The 22,817-nt window shown below is 41.7% G+C and overlaps 3 protein-coding genes across 3 annotated transcripts; 1 reads left to right on the top strand and 2 right to left on the bottom strand.

Moving 5' to 3' along the window:
* Positions 1 to 9,250: 9,250 nt before the first annotated feature.
* Positions 9,251 to 10,314, bottom strand: LOC101524714 (trace amine-associated receptor 3-like). Its single transcript, XM_012927614.2, is given in 2 exon segments — positions 9,251 to 9,349; positions 9,351 to 10,314. Coding segments are annotated over 2 exon segments (1,029 nt in total). The 5' UTR covers positions 10,281 to 10,314.
* A 10,083-nt stretch (positions 10,315 to 20,397) lies between these two features.
* Positions 20,398 to 22,108, bottom strand: LOC101526897 (trace amine-associated receptor 2). Its single transcript, XM_004600019.3, is given in 3 exon segments — positions 20,398 to 20,612; positions 20,615 to 21,303; positions 21,975 to 22,108. Coding segments are annotated over 3 exon segments (1,038 nt in total).
* A 21-nt stretch (positions 22,109 to 22,129) lies between these two features.
* Positions 22,130 to 22,601, top strand: LOC101527145 (NTF2-related export protein 2-like). Its single transcript, XM_036494036.2, has one exon. It carries the CDS (start codon positions 22,130 to 22,132, stop codon positions 22,556 to 22,558), a length of 429 nt encoding a protein of 142 aa, XP_036349929.2. The 3' UTR covers positions 22,559 to 22,601.
* Positions 22,602 to 22,817: the final 216 nt, after the last annotated feature.

The raw sequence follows: 22,817 nt of genomic DNA, 5'->3' as shown, positions 1-22,817 counted from the left end.
GGAACTTAGCAGTATTCTTGCATGTTCTAGGTGTATCCTTGTATACCTCAGGTAAAGAGTTAGACATTCAAGATAAGAAGATAAAATAAGCAACACACTCATTTTAAAAAACTAATATATGAGTATATTTTTAAAGTACTGTCAAAAGCAAGAATAACTTGGGGGTGGTGTTTGGCCTATGGCCCAAGATGCTAGATGGTACTCACCTTCCACAACCTTCTAGCTGTCATTTTTTTAAAAAATAAGAACAATGTTAAATGTCACCTTAAGCATTCAGTCAAAAGTTTCGAAACCAAGTAATCCAAATGCAGGTATGACTGTGGGTCTATTACTATGTTAAAATGAATGTGATATGAAGTTAAATATAGCTGGTGTTGTGATTTAAAACCTTGGCAAGATTGAGATTCTTTTCCTTTGGAGAGTCACAACATTGTAAACAATCACCTAAAGAAAGCATAAAAAGCCATCAGTTATTTATGTCAGGAAGTAGAAAGACATATCGCAAAGAATTCCCAAGAGGTACAAAAATTAGATACATTTTTTAACTCAATTTTTTTAAGGAAAAGATTACAGACTAATGAATCAGATCTAAGAACTCTAAAATATGATTTTGGAAACATAAATTCCTCAGAATTTCAATGAAAAGAAATAAAAACAAAAGATTCACATAATAAATTTTTGCTGAAATATTTATTATGTACTTAACAGTATGTTTAGTGTGTCCAGGGCTATGCCATAGCAGATAAGGCAGTATCAGAATTGAATACAATTGCTAGTTTATATCCAAGTGTTCAACATCTGATTCATCTCCCTGTTAGAGGCCTGGGAAAAGCAGAGGATGGCTAAAGTATGTGAGCTGCTGCCAACCACATGGGAGACTTGGAGGAAGCTCTTAGTTCCTGGTTTCTGCCTGGCCAAGTCCTGGCCAATATGGCCATCTAGTGAATGAACCAGCAGACTGAAGATCTCTCTCAATTTTTTTTCTCTCTAACTCTTTGAAATATAAATAAATAAATATTTTTTAAAGTGTTAGTATATATTTATTTCCACCAGTTAAGGAGAGAAAAATAGTGAGCAGCTCAATAACTTACTATGAGTAAGTGGAGAAAAATCAGGATAGATTTTAGAACATCTGCTTTGTCATATATTCTAGTAATCTGCAATTACTAGTTAACCTAGCCCAAGCACTCCATTGCTGTGACTACTTCTGAAAACTTACGATCTTTAACTTACTTTGCTATATTTCTTCTATATAATGGTTTATTAGGTAAAGAAGATAATATGTGAATTAGAGTTAAGAAAAATCTGTTGCAAGCCTCCGTATTTACAAGATCTTAATGATTTTAAAAATGCTCTAGTTTTACTTTTATGGATCATATTTTAGATATAGTTCCTCACATCATACAAATATAGCAAAGAGAAGATAAATGAATCTGATTTTTTTCCCTCTCTGAATATATCCTCTTTGACTTGCCAGAATTTGCTAGGCAAAGCAGGTAGAAGGGAGTTAGGATCACTGAAAGGTGAGCTTCCTGCTGTGCTTACCCGGAAGGGTGAACAGTGTGCTCCCTGGAGCTCCTCACACCCAGTAGGCTCAGAGGCCCACTCACTTCGAAGGGCATCTGCTGGAAGGCTTTGCAGCCACCAATATTTATGCACAAAGCACACCTCTTGTGGCTACATTATCCTGTGTCCTTTCACAACCCCAGAGTGCTGCCAACAAAGCGATTACAGGAGCTCGCCAGAGAATTGGCTCCAAGTGGATGACTGAGTTTTGTGCCAGCCTGGCTGTGACCTCCGAGGAACAATGTGAACTAATCTCACAGATAAAGGTGTGAAAGAAGGAAACAAAACAAAGAGGGAAATAAAAAGGAGAAGAGCTGGGGAAAGGAGACAAGAAGGAGAATATTTAGTTCTAATCCAATGATTACTCACAAGTTACCTAGCATTATTGCCAAATCCTGGCAATGAATTTATTCATTGCTAGTGAGAAGCACACCAGCTGTCTCCTTTCTGAGGCCACACACAAGTCAGTGAGCTCTTTTCTTTCGTACTGCAGTTCTGTAAGTCTATAGCCTTCCTAATAAAGGTTATAAAAGAATCAACGACATTAAAAAAAAAACTTGTTTCAACACAACACAACCAGATGAAAAACATCATTCATTATTTGTTTTCATGACGACTAGAGAAACTGATAATTTTATCATCCACCGAAAAAGTAACATTTCCATGGAGAACATAAAGACTTTTAAATAAAGACATTTACAAATTAGAATCAATTTATTAATATTAAATAAATCAACTGCTAAAACTAACCCTTAGATGCCAGTGTATCATGACCCCTGATGGCCCCACTGCCTGGGGAAGAAGATTTGGGCTATGTGGGAGAAAGGCTACTAAGGGAGTGTTTGACAGGTGCGGAATGACTTATAAGGGACCACAAAAGTATATGCATTGGCTGGCTCAGGTAAGGCACTGAATCTAACCCTACACCAGCTGGAGCACACAAGAGTGAAGTCTGAGGTCTTCTCAGCAGAAGTTTCTTTGGGGACTCTAACTAGATCACTGGGCTCAAACCCTGGCTACAGGGGAAATCACAAGATACATGGTCTGACCTTGGAGTACATGTGTCAGGACTGGGCCTCCTCAGGTGCTGTTGCTTGTGTAATGGAAAAACATACACAGAAGAACACACGGGTCATGACAGCTAGCTCATCTGCCCATCTAGGCCAGCAGGGGACACTGACTGCTTCCTCAGAGGACAGAAAATGAAGCAGGACAGATGATTCTCTTGGACAACCTTTACAGCAAGTGTCTGGATCGGTAGAGGCAGTAAGGTAGATGCTGTCAACCAATAGACCTTGAAAAGATTCATTCAACCCTGGAGCAATGAAACCGGCAACTCAAGTAACATTCTTGAACATGCTTCCCCACAACAGGGTCTTTATGGTGTATCATCAAAGAACCATCTCCCACCCCCAGGTGCTGATATAGTTTGATAGCAAAGAATGATCTTCTCTCTTACCCCCACCTGCAGATATAGGAATGAAAAAAAAATGAAACATTTCTCCTATTCACCTTCCTCCATATCTCAACACTCTGCCTGCTACTCTGAGGCCCACATGAGCATGCATTCCTCTCAATTACATAAATGATAAAACAAAAAAAAAGTTTAAATAATTGCATTACTTTCCCAGAGGTTTTCTTCATACAACTGATGAGTTTGCCTCTCATGCTTTTCCAGGCTTACGAAACATCTCTTTCCAAGTTTCCTCAAAGATAAAGAACTAGCAACTGTTATACGCTTTTGAAAAGTTTAATTGCTTCAGTTAGGGTCCAGGCAAGCAAAGAGAAAGAAAAATAATTTTGAGAGAATGAATTTAACTTAGGAAATTGTTTTTAAAGGAAGGCCCAAAGCGTTGGGATCCTGCGTCTGTGTGGGAGACCTGGATGAGGCTCCTGGCTTCGGATTGGCACAGCTCCAGCCGTTGTGGCTGCTTGGGGAGTGAATCAACAGATGGAAGGTCTTCCTCTCTGTCTCTCCTCCTCTCTGTATATCTGACTTTCCGATAAAGAAAGAAAGAAAGGTACTGGAAGATGAAGGAGGCAAAATTAAATAATAATAATAATAATAAAGTAGTAAATAAACAAAATCCACAGAGATTAATACTGCTTTAAAAAAGACAAATTTGTTTTATTTGGCTGATTGATACCTTATGGTCTCAAGGGCCATGGGTGGGCAAAGTTGAAGCCAGGAGTCTGGGACTTCAGCACTTGGGCCATCTTCTGCAGCCTTCCTAGGCACATTGGTAAGGTGCTGGATCAGAGGCAAAGCAGTCAGGACTTGAACCAGTTCATAGGTGATGTCAGCACCATACGTGGCAGCATAATGCACTCTGCCACAATGCCTGCCCTCACACTCTTGATGACTATAGGACTCATGATTCTGTAGGGTTAGGGAATATAACCTAGACACATTGAGGAGGGCCTCTGTAGAATCGGTTTTCACACTGCTGAGATAAAGGAGAACTCCCTTGGAAAAAAATAAATAAATAAAGGTTGACCCTGGCTGGTGCTGCAGGTTTTCACAAGCATAGAAAATATCCCCTTATGGAAGTGATTGTTATTATTAAAGATTTATTCATTTTTATTGTAAAGGCATAATTACAAAGAAAAGGAAATAAAATCTTAATCTTGAAATACTTGTTTTTTCATTTGAAGTACTGATTTACAAAGAGATGGAGAGAAGAGATCTTCCATCTACTGACTCACTCCCCAAACGGCCATGATGGTAGAAGCTGAGCTGATCTGAAACCAGAAGCCAGGAGCTTCTTCTGAATATTCCACCTGGGTACAGGGGCCCAATGACTAAAGCCATCCTCTGCTGCTTTCCCAGTCCATGTGCAAGGAGCAGCAGGGGTAGCGGAGCAACCAGAATATGAACTGGGGCACATATGAGATGCTAGCATTTGCGAGTGGAGGATCAGCCAGTCAAGACACCTTGCTGACTGCTGAATCTCAATTTTGAAAATCAGTAGTACCATCAAAGAATCGTAAAACCTAATATACTTGTAAGGCCCTATGCTACTCGGAAATGGGGAGGGAGAGCAGAGAAATCTTACATCACCCTAGAAGGTGTGAGGAAGACGGGGAGTATAACCTATCAGGATCATAACTGGTATATCATAGATAACAGACTCGAATCAGCATTAGACAATAGCAAAACTACAAAGGCATATGGGGGCGATCAGGAGTGATCCTAACAACCTCTTAAGAGGAGGTCATATGCACAGAGCAGGGGGGCACCCCAGAGTGGAGCAGGCGGACAGGAGGAGGCTTGTATCCCAACCCTGAAGACTCCCAGATCCTCACCAAGGACTATCAGTACGAGCCTCACCAAGGACTACATCCCACCAGCCAAGGAGACCATGGGGAATTGGAGTGCCTTCGGAGGCCGAGAACTCTGAGGTCATCCACCCCATTTGGATCTACCACATGGAATGGAAGAAGCCCAAATCCTTCCTCGCAGGATCCAAGGTCATCGGAACGACAACCAGCAGCACTGAGTGGTCCGCAGAAACAGAAGAACAGTAAACTTCCTTCGGGACTAGGGAGGGGAGCTTTCTCTGGTCCTTGCCTGGTTCCGACTTTGGGTCCCCACCCTCTCTCGTAATGACCATCAGGATCGCTCCAGAAACCCCTCAAAACAAACAAATAAACAAAAAAACTAGAATAGAGAACAACAAGGAAAGCTTACAAACAGATAGGAAATGGTCAGCGGGGATGCACTTATACCTTACTAGGTGAGACACAAAGATCAATTACTCCTCACTAGGATATTGAACATTTCTCTGCACACCCCTCCTAAAACTGTTCTGCACCTAAACTGTTGACATATGTCTTGTTAGAGTTATAGAGTTAGACTACCCGAAAAAAAGCCAGGTTCAGCAAAATAATGCTTCAACGCTATAAACTGCTAAATACTAAAATTAAAATAGACACGAGACAGCTGAATAGCAATCTATAGCCATTTTAAGGTGTATAGAACCAGGTTGTATATAAACTAATAATTGAAATGTCAATGAAGAAGTCACAGAATGTGGTTCAAAACTTGCATTCTTTTTTTTTTTTCTTCTCTTTTAACATATTGGTTACTCAATACCATGTCAACTAATTCCATAACGTTAAAAATTGTTACTGATGTATTGTCGGGGCTTTTAATTGATTGGGATGATACTCTGCCGGCTCTACCTTCAGACCAGAGATGGTCTCCCCAAAGAGATGGTCTCCCGTAGAAACAGTTGAACTTATCTGGACAATAAGATGCTGGACTTTATGCTTGGTATATGCCTGCAATGAAAGAATCTCAACTGAACTGTGGTAATGCAACAAGGTGGAGGAATCCACCAGGGGGGGTTTGGGGAGGGGTGGGGGAAATCCCAGTGCCTATAAAACTGTGTCACATAATGCAATGTAATCAATAAAAAAATTAGTTCAACAAACAGAAAAAAAAAAAATCAGTAGTACCTCAGAGCATCCCTTCTATGCCCAAGAACAAGCAGAAAACTCAAGGTGACAGACTTATTTATTTATTTATTATTAATTACATTGCATTATGTTCAATATCCTAGTGAGGAGTAACTGATCTTTGTGTCCCACCCAGTAAGGTGTAAGTGAATCCATGCTGACCGTTTCCTGGACAGACTTATTTTTAAAAAAGTAAAATAATGTCCCAAGTAAAGGAGGGAGATGAGTAGCCTCTGAAAATAGAGCAGTGCAGTGGACTGCCTGGTGGGGGACAGTGATTCCTTCAGAGCAATGTAGCCAAGAGACGTGACTAATGTAGAAATACAGTCAGACTGGCACAGAATTGATGCTCTAGGGGTGGGGGGAATTTCCAAACTCACAAAACTAAATTCAACAGAGGTCCAACAAAGACCTGGGTGAATGAGGAGAGTTTAATCAGGGTCTACTTACAAAGGAATGAGTAGCATGTTTAAGAAATCTAGCAAGAAATAGTGCAGTGCCTGGGGGCAGCAGTAGCAAGGCACCATTGTTAGGGCCTGGAAGAGCATGGAATGGAGAAGCTGGGAATCCCCAGAGGATGAGCGAATGCAGGGGGACTTCACATAGTCTCTCCTGGAAAGTTAGGCAGGCCTCCTGAGGTAACTACCATGGTTTCACCCTCCTTTCTTCTGCTAATGTCTAGCAGGTGTTTTCCACAGGCCAAATGCCCTTAGCAGCCACTGACAAAAGAGCTTTGTAATCTGACCTGGCCACTACAGGTAGGTCTCCTGAACAGAATGGGCAGATAAAGTTAGAAAAGGACTGGGGAGAGAAGAGGAGAGGAGGGAAAGGAAGGGGAGAAGAGAGGAGGTGGAGGCGAGGGGAGGGAGTCAGGTGTGCAGTGGATACAGAGTTAACAAATAGTAAATAATGGATATACTGATTGACCTAAGAATTGTTAAACCACTTCTGAACAGTGTGTATCAGAACCATGAGTCTGGATTAGCAACAGAAGGAGAGGAGAAGTGTAGGAGAGATGTTTGCAGATGCGCTTGATGATTTCCATTGATGAACGCATGTCTTTTGGCTGAACTACAGGAGTACATGAAATAATTCAACAGGAACAGACATTATAGTTAATATTTTGATAACAGATATGTGATCATTAACTTATAGAAATATACTTCATATGACTGTTACTTTACATTCCATTTTAAATTGAGCATTAAGGGAATACAATACTTTTTTTTTCCTTTTTTTATTAATTATTATGCATTATGTGGCAGTTTCATAGGCTCTGGGAATCCCCCCATCCCCACCCCTCCGCCTCCCCACTGGTGGATTCCTCCACCTTGGTGCAGTATTACAGTTCAAATTCAATCAAGATTCTTTCCTTGCAAACATATGCCAAACATAGAGTCCAGCTACTTATTGTCCAGATGGGTTGAACAGTTCCTTGGGGAGACCATTTCTGGTCCAAAGTTAGAGCTGGTAGAATATCATTCCAGTCAATTAAGAGTCCCAATATAACATTAACAGCAATTTGTAACATTATGGAATTGACATGGTTTTGAGTAACCAGTATGTTAAAAAAAAAAACAAAAAACAAGTTCTTAACCACAACCTATGATTTGCTCATTGACATTTCAATTTTAGTTTGTATACAGGACCGGCTGCTATATACCTTAAAATGACTATAAGGTACCATTCAGCTGTCTCATGTCTATTTCATTTTAGTATTTAGCCATTTGTTATGTTGAAGTATAATTTTACTGATCTTGGCAGATTTTAGGATAATCTAGACTGGCTTGTAACTCTAACAAGACATTTGTCAACAATTAAGGTGCAGAACATTTTTTTTGGGGGGGGGGTGTGCAGGAAAGTCCCCAAAACCACGGTGAAGAGTGACTAATCTTCGTGTCCCACCCAGCGAGGCATGAGCCAATCCATGCCAGCTCTTTCCTGTCAGATTCCAAGCTCTACTTTTTGTTGTTTGTCTATTTATTTCAGGTTTTTTTAGTTTGTATGATTGTTTGTTTGCTATGAGGGGTTTTCGGAGCGATCCCGATGGTCATTGCAAGGGAGGGTGGGGGTCCAGAGGTGGAGCCAGGCTCGGACCAGAGAAAGCTCTCCTCCCTGGTCCCGAAGGACATTTATTGTTCTTCTGTTTCTGCCGACCGCTCAGGGCTTCTGGTTGTCTTTCCGATGACGTTGGTTTCTGTATGGTAGTGTTTGGACTTCTCCCATCCCCAGCGGAAGCTCCAGTTGAGGGTGGGTGACCTCAGAGTACTCGGCCTCCGAGGGCATCCAATTCCCTGTGGCCTCCTTGGCAGTTGGGATATAGTCCTTGTTGCTCATATTAATAGTTTGTGGTGAAGGTCTGGGAGTCTTCATGGTTGGGATCCAGGCTTTCTCCTTGCCACCTGCTCCACCCTGGAGTGCCCCCCTGCTCCACGCACATGACCTCCTGTTAAGAGGTTGTCAGGATCGCACCCGATTCCCCCCTCATGCATTGGTATAGTAGTTTTACTATTGTTTAGTGCCGCTTTTAATCTGTTGTCTATGAAGTACCAGATTTGATCTTGATAGGCTATATTGTACTTTTTCCTCACTCTTTTTATGGTCCTGAAAGGCTTCCCTGCACTCCCCACCCCCCCTTACGGATTAACACAGCGTATTGAGGGTATAGTAGGTTTTACAGTTTTTCGATGTAGATCTTAAGTATTCTGACATTAATTGTTGGTTTATAGATTATATCGCATTATCTTATTGTATTGGATACAGGTTGTTAGAGATTGCAATAATATTACAATATACAGGTACTATCTTTCAGGTTGTCATCTTTTCATCTCAAATTAAGGCAAACATGGGAATACAATACTTTAATTGCAACTCTGTCAAACTTTGTATCTAAAGGCCTGTAGCATTTTTGTCTTTTATCAAATGGTTGTCTCTAAAAAAGTTAGGTGACATCATTATCTAACAGGGTGAGTGGGTGTGGTGAATACTTGGCTATCAAAAACTCAGGTAGCTTTGACATTTTGAATTCAAAACATTCATCTATTTGGGGGAAAAAAAATCGTAAGATTTCTGCCTCCCAGATTGCACATTACCAGGTAGCTAGAAGAGGTGATCTGGGACTTGAACCCAGGATTTCTGTATAGGATTCAAGCATTCCAATTGACATCTTAGCTTCTGTGTCAAGCCCTTGTCCCTTTCTTCACTTTTATATGGATTTTCATTATTATGCTTCAGGAAACAGAGTCACACTTTCTGAATGTGAGCTGAATATTTTCCCTGACATAATGTACATGAGAGCTTTCCGAAACCACGGATAAAAAAAAGCCATGGATGAGAGGGTTGCAGGTCGAGTTGAAGTATCCAAGCCACACTAAAAGGTCAAGCACTGTTATGGGAGTAGAGTAGTCTAAATACGGATTAATCAAAACAGTGAGAAAGCAAGGCAACCAACAAGCCAGAAACACCCCCATTATTATGCCCAGAGTCTTAGCTGCTTTCCTGTCCTTTTTCCTTGATAAGTTTTTCTTCACTGCCCCCTTTGTGTTTTCAGGCATAATACTGATGACTCGAGCCTGTCTTTTAGAAACAATAAAGATTTTGCCATAAATACCAACCATGACTGAGCCTGGGGTAAAGAAACGTGTAATGAACAATATTGTCCCCCCAAATTTGTTGAAGGTAAGGGCACAAAAATTAAAACAAGCCACAAGAATCTCATAGTTCTGCATACCAGCAACATTAGCCTCAGATAAAACTAAACTAAAAGAAAACAGGGCTGGGGCTATCCAGCAGAAGGCCAGCAGTCGCTTGATCATGGAGGAGGTCATTGTAGTGGTGTAGTGTAGAGGGTGACACACAGCATAAAATCGGTCAATAGCAATGGAACAGAGATGAAAAATAGAGGTCAGACTTAGCATCATGCCAAAGCTTGCATGGAATTTACAAAAGCCATCCCCAAAATACCAACAGCTCTCTACTGATCACACCATGTTGTAGGGCATAATGACAAAACCTAGCAGAAAATCTGTGGTTGCCATGGAGAGGATTAGAAAGTTTGTGGGAGAATGAAGCTGTTTGAAATGAGATATGGAAATTATTATAACCAAGTTTCCAAAGATAGTGATCACCATAGCTCCAGTCATAAGCAGGTACATCATCACTCGGACATGAAGAGGGCGGTTGGTGAAAGGGCAGGATTTATTTTCAAATTTTGGACAACTGGATAAGTCTTCAGGAATATAAGTCAAATCCATAGTGCTTTCTCACTTCAAATTCCTTTCCAGGACGATGAGCCAACACTGCTTCTCAGAGGGATTCTGATGAATTTCAGCTCCTAATGACACAAAAAAGTTAAAGTCATCTGTTGTTAATTCATCTCAATAGTGATTAGTTCAAATTAATATCAGTTACATCAGCTGTGATTGCTCTTGGAATTATTTGCTTCTTTAAACAGTGATCATTATGGGCCTGACATGGTAGCCTAGGAGCTAAAGTCCTGGCTTTTCACACGCCACGATCACATGTGGCTGCGGTTTGTGTCCTGGCAGCCCTGCTTCCCGTCCAGCTCCCTGCTTGTGGCCTGGGAAAGTAGTTGAGAATAGCCCAAAGCCTTGAGACTCTGCACCCACATGTGAGACCTGGAAGAAGCTCTAGGTTCCTGGCTTTGGATCGGCACAGCTCCAGCTGTTGCGGTCACTTGTGGAGTGAACCTTCCGATGCAAGATCTTCCTCTCTCCTCCTCTCTGTATATCTGACTTTCCAATAAAAATTAAAATAAAAAAGATCTTTAAAAAAAGAATGATCATTTGGAGCTGCTTATTCTTCCCTCTATTTTATTTCATTCTATCAGTGCATTAATTCAACATGAGTTTATCAACTGACTGCTTTGTTCCTGGTAGTACACTGGAAGATTTCCAAGTTTCACTTTGAGCAAGAACTTCCCCAGAACTTTATTTGAGTTAATAAAATACTGCTTCCTTTGCCATAAAAATACCTAAGTGAAATGCTTAGTCAAATCACAAAACTTTTCGTTATACATTACTTTAATAATCTGAGCTTTGCATTTCTAAAAATGGGAATGATTTAAGAGTTATAAATGGTTTATCAGTGATGAAATACACAGTATCTTAACACCTGGCTTTTTAACATGGCTATTGAAACAGTGAATAAAAAAATCAAGTTCCTTGCCTTATGATCGGGCTTGATTAGAATGATGTAGCTGTATTCATGAAATTTATTTTAAAGATTCAAAGTTTTCTCATTTTAAAAACAATTTTTAGCCAGACTATGATTTCATATACATTTGTTTCCTTCTTAACTAAAATTTCTTGAAATCTGAAATCACCCTCATTAACCCGCCAGTCATTGTAGCGCTTAGCAGAGTGACGCACGCATGGTAGGTTATCAACTATGGCTTCTTGAACTAAGAAGAAAGAATTTAGTTCCAACACATTGAAAACCTAATTAATAGGCATCTTGTTTCATGGTATTGCACACATTTGGTTTGGGAAAGATTAAAACAGCAGGAAAGAAACAGCAAGTGTTGTTTCAAAAGTAGTTAATGATTCCAGATACAGAAAGAAGGAAAGGAAAAATATGGAAACAATGGTATCACCCACTTTTCCCCAATCTCCAGCCCTTCCGACACTAATCAACTATGTAAACATCAAAAATATTCTTTTAAAAAGAAACTGAAATCCATTTAATGCTAAAAATTTTCCAAAGCACATGTCTACCTTGTCCTCCCAAGACTTCACTCATAGGAGATAATTAAGGTTCGGGGGTACCAGTTGCAACTAAATGCTAGCAGCTGCATTATAACCCAAATCTTCTGCTTTCTATTATAGGGAACTTCCTCCCACCCTCTTGGCACGTCTAATAATAGGCAACATTTCATTTCTGATTCACTAGGTTAGCAAGAAATCTATTGTTGTAGTTATACAGAGTTCCTTACACTCAGTCCTTGCCAATCAAATTATGGATTCTGGACCCAGTGCAGAGCCATCCCCCCGGATTTAGATGCCTGTTTTACCTGAGAAGAATTTTTCTGCACAACAGAGAAACTATCTATTTGGACATTCTGCACGTAAAATAAGGACGCTGTTTTAAGTAAGTTAAAAATAACAGAATACATGAAGTACATGCTTCATGCCAGGGAGAAATTCCAAAAATAACAAATGCAGTCTCTGGCAGGGATCTCATTAGCATATAATAAGTACTTTTGTTACAAAGATGCAATATCAAAGAGGAAAGTAGACTTTAGCATTATTGAAATGTAGAACTTCTTTTATATTTATAGTCCTGTCTTGCATAATTCTTGCACTTTGCAAAAGCATTTTTTGCCACTACTTACAAACTCAAAAGCTGCAGCACATAATGTTTTAAAATATTTAAAACTGTGAAAGAAATATATGACATTTCTTTAACTAAGGATAAAAAGAAAACCTATCTTCTCTATTGCAACATATTTATAACAAATTCTCATTTTCTATCAAATTCAGTTATCAGTATTGAATTATTTTGAAAAAGAAAATAAATCAGCAATTATAAAAAGAGGTAGTGTGTTTTCAGGTCTTACTGACCCAGACCCTTTGCCCGTGAGTCACTGAGTGTCTTCTAGTTTGTTGGGATGTGCTTTTGGAAAACTGAGTGCAACTGACTAGAATATCTGATTCATATAAATTTGCTTCTGTTCTCAAGAGACCTGGGGACAAAGTACTCAGACACCGGAACTCCAGAGAGACACGCTCACTGCAAATACCCAGTGGAATTGCCCCTTTAACCATTTCCCAGGACTAAAATACTCTATGTATTTTTATTACCCAAGAGACTTTTCAGTTTGTGTTTTAGTTTTGTTAAATGAAGGGCAATAGTTTTATGCTCAATTGCATGGCATTTGGGGCTCGGTTCATAAAAACACAGATATTGTTACTGGTGAAGCTTGGTTGGTTCTTTCCTTAGCTTAAAATAGAGATAAAAGGGCAGAAAGCAAATCTAAGTGCAGCAGAAACTTTATTCAAAAGTGACAGGAAAGCACTGCCCCATGAAGAAGCAGGCAAGTTGTGTGCCCGACTGGACACTGTCTTAAGCGGAAATGGTTTGGGGTTTTTAAAGGTTTTTTTCCTCTTGCTTCTAATAATCATGTACATAGGGAGGGGCAGAAGGGAACCCATGTGTCTGGGCTGTTAAGGAGATGTCCTGAATGAGAGTATCAAGCAACTGTCTTATCCTAATGCGGGAACATGGCCTGCAGCCCACTCCCTAGATCTGGGCACAGAAGGAAACTCCCTTCACCTTGGTTGTCTTAGCAACTCCAAGGTCTTGCTTTGCACAGCCAGCCCACTTAGTACCTGAAGACAGTCAATGTGAGATGGAGTTGAATGATGTGGGCACCCCCCTTTTCTCCTCCAAGACCCTGGACCCAATCTCAAAGATGTGCATGGGGAAGGATCGATCTGTCAACAGACTGGCAAGGATGGAGAGAATGGGGAACTCTAACAACACGTGCCTGCCTATCTTCAAGCAAGGCTAGCATTTAAGTGGACAGCTGAATGGTTACTGTTTCGATAACTTGTATAATGAATCAAGAAAAGCAAATTTGTAAGCAATTACATTGCTATTTTTTTTCCATTGATATAAGTGAAAAACTTAAAAGTATTTCAAGAAATAGCAGTTCATTTCTGTAAAAACACTGCTTTGTCTGCACTAACCTTTGCTTCAGGCCAGCTGGCCTCTTAGTTCAGACAGGAAATGGACACCAATGGGACGTCTTCCAGAATGAAGCTCACACCTCCCTTGTAAACACTCCAGCAGTACTCCATGTGACGAGACACATAGGTCTGGTCTCACACTTACCTGGCCCGGCTTAAACATTACGAAACGACCCTTTAAATGGGTTAGCAAACACGATGTAAAGTGACAGAGTACCTGAGCAGTATTGCCAAGCAAGGATTGACAGGCAGCTCTCACTTAGGCTGGACAGGTCACTTGCAGAGAACCTAACTGACTAATCTCTCACAGAGGGTGGAGAGATAGCTTAGAATGCAGACAGTATGCTCAACTGTTCTCCACTTGAAACTGTAATTTTAGGCATTTAACTAGTGCCCTTAACTTCCTAGCAGAATATGGCTACTGCATATCCAACACAAAGCACAGCTGGGGCCCAGCACAATAACCTAGTGGCCTTAAACATGCCAGGATCCCATTTAAGTGCCAAATCATATCTCAGCAGCCCCACTTCCCACCCAGCTCCTTGCTTATGGCCTGGGAAAGCAGTGGCTGGACCAAAGCCTTGAGACCCTGCACCCGTGTGAGAGACTTGGAGAAGGCTTGGGATCCTGGCTTCAGTTGGGCTCAGCTCTGGCTGTTGCGGCTGCTTCAGGAGTGAATCAACAGATGGAAGATTTTCCTCTCTGTCTCTCTGTCTCTCTGTCTCTCTGTCTCTCTCTCTCTGTCTCTCTCTCTCTCTCTCTCTCTCTCTCTCTCTATATATATATATATATATATATATATATATATATATATATATATAACTTACAATAAATAAACACAGCTGGTCATTAAGGAAATAAACTATTTGGAAATTTCTCCTCACCTGTGGAGAACAGAAGCTGGCTCCCAAACAGAATACAATAGTGGATTCCTGTTCCTACAAATTTAACACAGTTTAAATTGACAAGTGATGGATCTCTAGGTAAAGAAAATCAGTAAAGTTCCTATAGTAGGGGTCTCAAGAGAGCCCAAAGTGTGGCTTCCTCCTTTGGGATTAAGCAAAAGAGAACCTTCCTCCAGTGAAAGATTGTCACGACTAGTGTCCCGCTCCGGGATTGCTAAGTCTGGTCCTTTCAAACAGGAATGCAACTAGAGCTACCCAAGGGAGCATCTACATTATACTCCAAAAAGATTTTTGGTGGGTCAAACTGAGCAGTTACAAAACTATTTTCATCATCTGTTGGGTAAGATCAGGTAACTCCAGGACCAGGATGAACTGTGCTTAGAATTTTGTGCCCAAGGTCTGTCAAAGAAATCCTGTCTTTTGCACCCTTTTGGTCCTATGGTTTCCAGACTCTTTCACCTCTCTTGGGATCCTTTGTCTTTAACGTTCTTGTGTGTTTTGACTCTAAGGGAATAAGAGCCATCCAACTGCACAGGGCTGCCAGCCTATCCATCCTAATATGATCAGTGCTCTGGGCTGCACAGGGCCATTTTTTTCCCAGGCCACCCCAAACACCATTTGGCAGCAAGTAAAAGAAGAATGCTTAAAAGCATTCTTTATTTTCTTTTGTAATGATTCAGTTCCATATGCTCTGGGATTTCCCTTCCCCCCACTCCAAATTCCCTCCCCACCACTGATTCCCCCCCATTATTGTTAAAATAGTATAGTCCTTCATAATCAGTCCTAGGTTCATCATTTTGCTATTTAAGTATATCCTGACATTGTAGGTGTGAATAATGGCAGAGTCCAGCATCCTATTATCAAGATGCATTTAACAGTGTTGTTGGGAATTCAACTTTGATTTAGAAGTAGATACATACTATATTGTATCTTCACATCTGGGTATGATAGTCTCTATCACACAGCTACTATACATCTTAAATAAAAAGCCATAAAACAAAATTAACAACAGGAGGAAAAATACAAATTTACCACAACATGGAGTTAAATGACATGCTACTGAATAACCAATATGTCGCTGAAGAAATGAAAAAAGAAAATAAACAACCTTCCTGGAGAAAATGATGCTTCTGTATAACCTATGAGTCAGTGAAGAATTGAATTAAAAAAAGAAACTTACTTAGAGACGCAAAAATAGAAATAAAAATTTCACAACCCATCAGATGCAGCGAAAACAGTATTGAAAGGATTACTGATATATATTTGCATGAACGTTGTCTTATAGCAGAGAGAGCATATGATATTTGTCCTTTTGGGATTGAGTTATTTCACTGAGCATAATGGTCTCTAGTTGTGGCCATTTGGTTGTAATGATAGAATTTCATTCTTTTTAATGGCTGAGTAGTATTCCATGCAGTTGTCAGCTATGAAGAAAAATGCACAAGATGGACCTTCATCTGTTACACTAATAAGATCATGAATTGATCTTCCTTCTGCTGAGTGCCTAGGCACCTTCCTTGTACCAGCTGCCTAGGCAGCCTCCAGAGGCCTATGAGTTCACACTGGGGGCTGGCAAAGCACATCTGGAAACTCCCACAACTGTTTGGGTCCAAGGTTGGGGGGGCAGTGTTGCTAGGAGCCCAGGCTGGCATGCTGCTTGGTGTGGTTGGTGGACTGGGCTTGGAGATTTGTTATCATGCTTGAGTCATGACTGGGCAGAGAGGTAGGATCCCAGGCTGGCACGTTTGCCAGAGGACTGGATCTGGTGTCTCGGGTGGACAGGCAGGGCTTCAGGTCAGCATGATACCCTGCCAAAAGGCTGGGCTGAGGAACCATGTGCTCATGGGTGCAAGGGATATGGATTGAACAAGGAAGGGGTAATAGGATGTACAGTGGGAGTACATTACAGGTAACTTCTGAGGCACTTTTGCTGACAAGGGCACTGTACTTGCAGATAAGTGAGTGGGCTGAGGCCAACACGTTTAGAGAAGGGAAACTAGAGGACCTTTCTGGGTCAAACCGCAGCACCTGTCTGCATGGGAGACCAGAACTGGGCTAGTTAGCATCAACCACTGCCAATCACCACCCACCAGTGCACACTAAACTTAGGACTGGGGGCCTACCTGGCCGGGCTAGCTCACAGTATTCACTCACTGAGTGTCGGAACAGGGGATGAATCATAATAGGCTGGACCCTGACACTAACCAGAACAGGAGCGATCCAGCACTGGGGACAGATTCTGTGGGGAATTTATGAGTTCATCCCAGTGGGACCAGCTGGTTTGCTCAAGAATTGAGGGCGGCAATGGGCTGTAATAGGCATAACCATGAACTGCCCATAACCCTGACACTCATGGGAACTGGGCTTGGGAACAGGCCCAGGTTGCAGTACCCGCAGACGCACCCAAGAATAGGGTTTGGGATGGGCCAGGCCACAAAATCCACTGGCACACAGAGGCTGAGACAGAGGAGGCAGACTATGTCAGGTAAGGACCTAGCACCATTAGCACATGTGAGATTTAGATCTGGGAGTGGGCTTGGTTGGGTAACTTGGGGAACTCCCCTGGTGGGCTGTACCTCCTGCTGGTGAGCACATGATCCCTGCCTGGGTGTTGATTAGGCTGGGCAAACAGCTCCACTTGTCAGCAAGTGTGTGGGTTGGCTATGGGGGAGGGGAAGTGGACAAGGCAGGGCCGGGCCAAACTGTAACACACTGGCATGTGTAGGAGCCAGGTTGTGGTGCAGACTATGATGGGCTAGACCAGGCTAGGCTATCACACCTACTGGTTTACATGAAAGCCAGGAATGAAGGCAGGATAGGCAAAGCAAGGCTGCACCCACCAGTAAGAGTTGGAATTGGGAGCAGGCTGGGCCAGGCCAGACTGCAGCAACTGATGATAAAGGAGAGAACAGGGGAAGGGCTTTGATGGGCTGGGGAGTAGCAACCACCAACACTTGAAAAATCTATGGCTGAGAACAGGCCTGTTTGGAGAGCTAAAGCAAAGCCCCAGCTGTGTTGTGGTTCCCATTGGTGAATGCGAGAGCTGGAATGAGGGTGGCAGTCTGGGCTGGACATGATTGCCGTTTACTTCAGCATGGGCGTGGATTGGGTCTGTGCCACACTTGACTAGACTCCATCACCTGCTGGTGTTTTAGGATGGGCTTGGCCAGGTCTTGGCACCTGCTGAATCATGTAAGACCTGGGTGTGGGGGTAGACCAAGTGTGGCTGAGCTGTAGCACTTAATAGTAAGAGCCAGTATGGGTGTGATCCAATCAGGCAAGGACAGAAGGTGGTACCTACCAGGACAGACAGGCTGGGCCAAGCAGGCTGGGCCAAGCAACCCCCAGGGTGTGCAAGATGTGCCACTAGGAGGTATCCTGATATAGGAGCTTGGAGAACTCCTCTGTCAGGATGCAGTTCCTGCAGGTGAGCATAAGAACTGAGGCTGGGAGCAGACCAGATCAGGCTAGGTTATAGTTCCCACTAGCATACATACGGCTCAGGTCTGGGGGCAAGCCAGGCTGGGCCAGTTCATAACACCCACTGGCATATGTGAGAACCAGGACAGGTTTCACGACAGGTCATGTTGGGCCACAACACCAATCAGTTCACATTAGGGTTGGGAACAGGAACTTGGGACAGGCCATACCAGGCCAGGATACAGCACCTACTGGCAAATGCTGAGGTAGGTGGAGTGGGCCATGCCAGAGAGGGCTGAAACTCCCACCAGCACATGTAACACTCAGTAGGGTGATCCCAGTAGGGAACCGCGTTTGCTGCTGATGATGAGTGTAAGAACTGGAACTGAGGGTAGACCAGGCTGAGTACGGATACAACACCTACCGGTCTGCATGTGAGCTGGTTATGGGGAGAGCCAGGCTGAGCTAAGTGAACATATCCACTGGTGCTTGCATGAGCCGGTATAAGTACATGCTGATTGGGTTTTGCTGCAGTTGACATTTTATGCATAACTTAAAGTTAGCAATAAAGGAAACAGTCGAATTTACAAATCTGGGATTTGGTTTGTTTTTGTTCCCAGTAAGTGTGAACTATTTAACAACACATCACTGGGTGTAGCGTGCCATATTTGTGAGTCTAGTGTTACAATTTAAAATATATTGCATAACAAATATAAAATTTCTAGTACTCAAATGGCGCTTCCTGCTGCAGACATATTAGATCTTTTTTCTTGAATTACCCGTTGTAGTGCTCTTACTAAAGCACGTGAATAACTAATAAGCAATAAAGAATGATGAATTCAAAATATAACTATTCTGGGGAAATACATTACATTTATTACACATCACCACACTGGATAGTAATACAGCCCATGGGTGAGTAGACACAAGGAAGGAAGGCACTGAACAGAATATCATCTGTTGTGTTTGCTATGATTCATAGGAAACTTGCCTGGAAACAGATCTCAGTTACACAGTTTTCATTTAGTTCTTTACTTTAAAAAAAAAAAAGACTTTTTTATCATACAACAGTAATACCTAGTGAAGTGTTAACTCCTAGAAGATAAACTCTTCCTTCCTTCGTGACAGAACATTAACATTTTTGAAATTGTTATTTCTCTATTTAATTACTTGTGTGTTTTAGTTGCTGCTTCAAACAACAGCTGATCAGATGTGAGACAGAAGCAATCAACAGGAACATCCTACGCAGTACACGGCTGCAGTAACATGGACCAGTAGCCCTCAAGTCCAGCTCGTGTTCTGACCCTTTATGCTTTCAAGTTTCTATGGGTGTACCTTCTTCCGGTCCTGCTGTTTCCACATCTTCTCTTTATTTTACTACCTTTCCTTTTGTTTTCTCTACAAAGAATTTATGAGGACACTAAAGAAATTCTGAAAATAATCGGAGGAAGTTTTGATCCAAAGTGAAAAATCTTTTTTTAAAAAGTTGCTAACATAAAGAGAACCAATTCCAATATATAAAATTTAAGCCAATCTCATTTGTTTCAAAGATACAATTGTAAGACGGCCATAGTTTCCTCCTTTACTCTCTTCCTCATGTCACCCTTTTTTTCCCATTTTTTTCAAGATTGATTTTATTTCTATTGGAAAGTCAGATATACAGAAAGGAGAAGAGATAGAGAGGAAATCTTAAGTCCAATGACTCACTCCTTTAGCAGCCGAAAAGGCCGGAGCCGCACCAATCCGAAGCCAGGAGCCAGGAGCCTCTTCCAGGTCTCCCATGCTGGAACAGGGTCACAAGGCTTTGTGCTGTCCTCCACTGCTTTCCCAGGCCTCAAGCAGGGAGCTGGCTGGGAAGTGGGGCCACTGGGACACAAAATGGCACCCTTATGGGATCCCGGTGTGTTCAAGGCAAGGACTTTAGCCACTAGGCTACTGTGCCAGGCCCACCTTTCTTTTTTTCCTTTAACTTTCACAGTAACATTTTTTTTTGCACTGCATGTATACAGTTTCTAAGACCATAATATTCCCCACCATACTGTCCCTTCTTCTTCTTTTCTCACTTTTCTATAATTTTAAATGATGTACCTTAAGTTCTATTTCTAATCACAAGCTTAACTAAATAAACAATTCAAGAAGTAGTAATTTTTACATAAATCTTAGAATTCAAGAGGCTTCTATATTAGCCAAAAGAGTATACACTCATTTTGTCTCTCCCTCTCCCTTTCTCTCGCTCGCTCTCTCTCTCTCTCTCTCTCTCTCTCACACACACACACACACACGCACACTTTGGCCAGCTGAGGCCTTTTGCTTCAATTCACTCATATAGCATAAGTCTATCCAGTTTCTTTCTGAGTGAACAAATTGGTATTCTGGAAATGTGAGCTCAAAATTTTACCTAGCAAAATGCACATAAGTGCTCTGCGAAACCAGGGATAAAAGAAACCATATATTAAGGGATCACATGCGGAATTAAAATAGGCAAACCATGTCAAGGCATCAAATAACACTGCAGGAGTAGAGAAGTTCAAAAAGGGATCCAGTAAAATCATAAAAAACAGGGAAACCAACATAATAAAAAGACACCCATCACTATTCCTAAAGTTTTGGCTGCTTTTTTGTCTTTCCTCATTTGACTATTTCGATTTTCTGACAAGTTATTAATTGCAACAGCATGCTTTCTGGATACAGCAAAAATTTTACTGTAAATCGCCACCATCACAGACGCAGGAGTGAAGAAGCCTGCCATAAACAAGGTTGTCCCCCAGAGCTTGTTGAACATCACCGGGCAGGAGCTGGAACAAGCAAGTTAGGCATCATAGCCCTCTATCCCATCAGCGTAGGCTCCCGAGAAAACCACCCCATATGCAAAGACTCCAGGAACTGACCAGCACAGAAGTACCAACCCTCTAATAACTGGAATGGTCATTTTGGTGGAATATCTTAAAGGGTAACAGATAGCATAAAATCTATCAATGGCTATTGAGTAAAGATGGAAAATGGATGTTAGGCTAAGCATCAAGTCAAAACTATAATGGATCTTGCAAAATGCAAGGCCAAAATACCAACAATTCTCCACTGATCTGACCATACTGTATGGCATCATGGTGAGGCCCAGCAGGAAGTCAGTGACTGCCATGGAGAGGATCAGGAAGTTGGTCGGAGTGTGAAGTTGCTTGAAATAGGAAGTGGAAACAATCATGGCCAGATTACCAAACACTGTGATGAAACTCCATTTCCAGCTTTGATAGCTTCACTGTCTCAAGGTCTTTTGGGAATCCAATATGAAATGTCAGTGCTTTATAAAAGGTAGATGGTATAGTTCTTTACTTTTTAAAATGAAATTAAGTGGGAAACCATTGTTGAATATGTCCTACATAGTCTTAATTGACTATAGGAAAGGTACTCATCAGGATGTTATACTGAGTCAGAAATGATCCTCCACCTAATTCTAATTTCAGAAACTTAATAACGAGAAGCAACACCACTGAAACATTTATTTCAATCATTGGGGGGCGGACATTTTGAAGAAACTTGGTTTTTCTTTCCTAATTTTTGATTAGTGCGGCTAACAACTGTTTGCTGAAATGTACAAGAATCGCAAAGTCTCATACATTATTCATGATAAAGCAGCCAAGTTTATGGGTCTGTGTTTAATTAGGGGTAACAAGCAAGAGAGAGAGAGAGAAGAGAAAGAGAGATAACATGTGCAAAAATGTAACCATTATTGCTGCCTCTTTTTAAAAGACTAAGGAATTTAAATAGAGCAAAAGGCACAAATGTAGACCTTTTCCTCCTAAAGTTCAATGCTACAGGAATATGTCTAAGAAACTGAAATATACCATCTTAAGCCTGACCAAACTTTTCTGCACCAATGATGAAGAATCAAAAACAAATCCTGGGACCGCTCTACTTCCGGGAATGAAGGGGCGGTTTAGAAAAGTGTGCGCGTTTCGCCGATTTGGATCTCTTTCTGAACGTTTGGTACTTTAACAGCCGAAGCTGCCACACCCTGCGAGGAGGTGGTGACTGCGCCACTACGAGCATAGGCTACTGCAAGGTTCCCCGATGTCCACGTCTGTGGAGTTCAAAACTTACGTAGATCAGGCCTGCCAAGCTGCTGAGGAGTTTGCGAACATTTACTATGAGACAATGGATAAGAGACGTCAGGCACTCCCCAGGCTGTATCTGCACAAGGCCACTCTAATCTGGAATGGAAACGCTATTACAGGGCTGGATTCCCTGACCAATTTTTTTGACATGTTGCCATCAAGCCAATTTCAAGTCAACATGTTAGATTGCCAGCCAGTTCATGAGCAAGCTACCCAGTCCCAGCCAACAGTTCTCGTTGTGACCAGTGGAACCGTGAAGTTTGATGGAAACAAGAAACGTTTCTTCAACCAAAATTTCCTACTGACTGCTCAGTCCACGTCCACCAATACGGTGTGGAAGATAGCAAGCGATTGCTTCCGTTTTCAAGACTGGGATAGGTGTTAAAGGGGGCAAGAGTCCATTCATCTTTGGTTCATTAGCTCCAGCAGCAGGAATGTGTGAATTAATTCTTTATAAAAGCCCTACAGACCAGTATGTGCTTTAGTGCTTTGTTTTATTTTTAGCAGCACTTTTCTATCAGGTGTAAGTTTAAACTGTTACCCTTAAGAGATTGACTGTTAACTTTTACCTGCCTTAGACACATCCAGTGATGACATTCTTAAAGTAAGATTAAGCAAGTGATCTCAGTGCTAACATATTCACT

This window comes from Ochotona princeps, chromosome 1, assembly GCF_030435755.1.
Source record: "Ochotona princeps isolate mOchPri1 chromosome 1, mOchPri1.hap1, whole genome shotgun sequence".
Classification (NCBI taxonomy): domain Eukaryota; kingdom Metazoa; phylum Chordata; class Mammalia; order Lagomorpha; family Ochotonidae; genus Ochotona; species Ochotona princeps.
Note: the sequence above shows the minus strand (reverse complement) of the source record. Positions and strands in the feature narration are given on the sequence as shown.

Bases quoted from the DNA above. Each gene is read 5' to 3' on its own strand.
- LOC101527145 (XM_036494036.2), top strand. From the start codon at position 22,130: ATGTCCACGTCTGTGGAGTTCAAAACTTACGTAGATCAGGCCTGCCAA.